This window comes from Condylura cristata, unplaced genomic scaffold, assembly GCF_000260355.1.
Source record: "Condylura cristata isolate star-nosed mole 26May11 unplaced genomic scaffold, ConCri1.0 scaffold00035, whole genome shotgun sequence".
Taxonomy (NCBI): domain Eukaryota; kingdom Metazoa; phylum Chordata; class Mammalia; order Eulipotyphla; family Talpidae; genus Condylura; species Condylura cristata.
Window position 1 is genome coordinate 15,119,192 of NW_004567136.1, and position 3,033 is coordinate 15,122,224.

At 72.0% G+C, this 3,033-nt stretch overlaps 1 protein-coding gene across 1 annotated transcript in view; it reads right to left on the reverse strand.

Annotated features, from left to right (window-relative positions):
- Positions 1-1,852: 1,852 nt before the first annotated feature.
- The window catches only part of FES (FES proto-oncogene, tyrosine kinase), a 51,225-nt gene continuing 50,044 nt past the window's right edge, over positions 1,853-3,033 (reverse strand). Inside the window, exons 17-18 of the mRNA XM_012732689.1 lie at positions 2,669-2,781; positions 1,853-2,128 (exon numbers count right to left, since the gene is read on the reverse strand). Coding sequence (XP_012588143.1) covers positions 1,853-2,128; positions 2,669-2,781 — 389 coding nt within the window. The remainder of the gene's footprint in view (positions 2,129-2,668; positions 2,782-3,033) is intronic.

The window sequence follows — 3,033 nt, forward strand, 5'->3', positions numbered from 1 at the left end:
CGCGCGGCCCCGAGGCGGCCCTTCGGGCGGCCTGCTCCTTGGGCACACTCCACCCAGCCGTGGCGCCTCCGCCCACCCCGTGTCAGTCGTGACCCTTCCTGCCGCCCGTGTCCCGCCTGCCGCGGCAGAACCCCCGGGTCTGTGTCTAGTGCCACGGCGCCCTCTGTCTCCCCTTTCGCATGTTTCGTGACTCGGCCACGTGGCGGAACATGGGCATGAAGGACGCGGACTTCAGGCGACGTCGGCCGCCCGAGAGTGCAGGAGCGCCAGTTCCCTCGGGAATCAAGTCCAAGCTGAGTTTGGGGGCTCTCCTGTGGCCTGCCCTGCCCCCCAAGAGAGCCCCTCCCGGACTTGGGTCGCGGGCCCGGCCAGTCCCGCGCTCTGCCGCCGAGTCCCGCTCTCCAAGGGACTTGAGGTAGTTCCTTGGCCCCCAACGCACACGTCTTCAGCGCGGGCCAGAGCCTTGACCGCCGAGGGCTGCGAGGCCGTGGCTGCCCCCGCCTGCCCCTGCCCAGCTGCCGGCACTGGGCAAGCGGCCCCGGGAGCGCTGGAATCCGCCGGCCTCCCCTCCAGCCCGACGCCCAGCGAGCCTCAAGCCCACAACCGGCTCCGCCCTGCTGGGCCCCGCCCGAGCTCAGTGCCGCTGGCCCCTCCGTCCCCTCCGGACTCCATCTCCTGGACGATGACGCATCGCGTCTTTCTTCCGGCCGTGGGGCGCACGGCCGCCCTGGGCTCGTCTTCACTTCTGCTTTTCCGCCACTTGAGCAGCCACCGGGCAGGCGGCTTCCCAGCAGGGCGGGGGCCCAGCGGCCGGTGGCGCCCAGGCCTCCTCCCGGGCCCCGGCGTCTGGCCTGCCAGCCCTGCTCTCCCGGCCCTCAGCGCTGCTCTGGGCGTTTCGGAGAAGCTGGCCCGGGCAGGGGGTGCTCAGGGCTGTCCCACCCGGGCTGTCCGGCGGCGGGCTGGCCCTGGGCTGCTCCGTGGGCTCCCCCGCGCCCTCCTGTGCGGCCTGCACACGGGCAGCCGCTCGCCTGGCTCCCAGACCTCGAAGGCCAGCCCTTCCCTCCTGGGGCTGGCAGCACGTGCGTCACAGCTCACCCCAGGCGCCCGGCCCCCCCGGCCGCAGCTGGCCCTCGCCTGCCCCCAGAAGCGCACACCCCAGAGCACCGGTGGGCACGAGCGGCTTTATTGTTTCTCCCTGAGGAGGGCGCCGGTCGGAGCGGGCGCAGGGACGCGCCGTCTCCGGGCGGGCGGGCAGGGCAGGCGGGGCACGCAGGCCGCAGGCGGCGGGCGCGGGCCCTCCCGGGGGCCCTCCTCCCTCCTTGAAGCCCCGGCCCTGGCCCATTACTCAGTTCAGCACAAACCCCTTGTTGTCCTAGTTTTTTTCTTAAGATTTGTTCAATTTATGCACACAGAACTGGGGTGCAGGCCAGAGGTGCGGGGCGTGAGAGGCTTCCCCAGAGACAGAGCGGGGAGCAGGACGGGCAGATGGATGGACCCGCGGCTGAGGGGGCGGCGGGGAGACAGGAGGGGGCTGCCGCGCCCCGTGGGCCGCTCCCTGGCCGGGCTGGAACGAAGCGGCGGCGGCAGCCTGCGGGGCTGCGTGCTAACCCGCCGCGCCCCAGGGAGGGCCCCGCTTCAGAAACATGAGCCCTGTTTTTTGACCGGAATCCCTAGGTCCTCAACGGGGCCCGCCTGTGCCTGGGTGTTCTGCCCTGTGTCCCGGGAAACTTGGCTTTCAAGCCTGCCGAGTCTCGCGTGGGCAACCACGATCTTTTCGGCATTCTTGACTGTACTCTGGCGATTCTCCTGTTTTGTTTTCATAAAGGGGCACCTCGGTGTGTGGCACGCTGAGTCACGTCTGGTGAGGCACTCGGACATCAAACAGAACGTTCCCGGTGCCCCAGGAAGCGCCCCACGGCCCTCCGGCGCCAGGCACGGCTTCCCCGGCCGCTGCTGGTGGGGCCTCACGCCACCCAGCCTCCGCCAGGCCCCCGAGGCCCCCGAACGTGCTGGCTTCTCGCGCCGGCAGCAAAAGCAGGAAGACCCCGAGTGGGGCGCGAGGACGCGGGCAGGGCCCTCGGGGCTGAAGCTGCTCCAGGCCGCCAGCAGGCCGCTTCATGGCCGGCGGCTGCAGTCCGGGGCAGGCGGGCGCGGGAGAGGCTGCACCCACTGAACTAGGGAGGGGGGAGAAGGGCGGGGCAAACGGCACAGATGGGGTGGGTTCTCAGGTGCGGACCCCCCTTTGTTCCTGGGGGATCCCCCCGGGGCTCCGCTGGCTGCACAGCCACACTGGTGGGGTGCCGGGACCTCCAGCCCCTCCAGCCACCCCAGCCGCTGGTTCTCAGGAGCACAGTCCTTTCCGGGCGGGGCGACACCCGTCGAGAGGGTCACAACCAGGCCCAGCGGGGGTGCCCCCCGTCCACCCCCAGGCCCAGCAGCACCACACCCAGGCCACGCGTGGGGATGGGCCCTGCAGCCGGACCAGCTTCTGGCAGCCTGCCTTTCTGGGGGTAGGCCCGAGGGGAAGGAAAGCACGCCAAGGACTGACCCTGGTGGACTCCCGAGGCCGACGGGCCTCCTCTCCCCTCCCAGCCTCATCGCCTCCCAAGCGAGCCCTCCCCAGGCCTGCCACCCCCCACCCCCGTTCCTCCCTCCGGAGCCCACCCACCTTCCACGGGCCCAGCCGCCCGTCAGTGACGTGGGCACGACACGTCCGCAGGCGCCCAGCGCCCAGGCCGTGAGTGACCCTCTGCTGGGACTCGGCTACCGGGCGGCCACCATCTGGCGGGAGGGGGCAGCCACGGCTCCGTCCGCAGGGCAGCCCTCGAGGCCAGGCCCGCAGCCCGCTCCTGGAGTCGGCGCTCGGCACCCAGAAAGCTGGCCGTCAGTGAGGGCTCAGGTGCCCCTCGGGGGCACAGGGGAGGCCCAGGCCTCCTGTCGGGACCTGCGGCTCGGTGCCGGACCACGGGGCGCCGGCGCAGTCGTGCGGCCACGTGAGCCGGGCCCGGGCACAGACGCCTGGCAGGCCAGCCT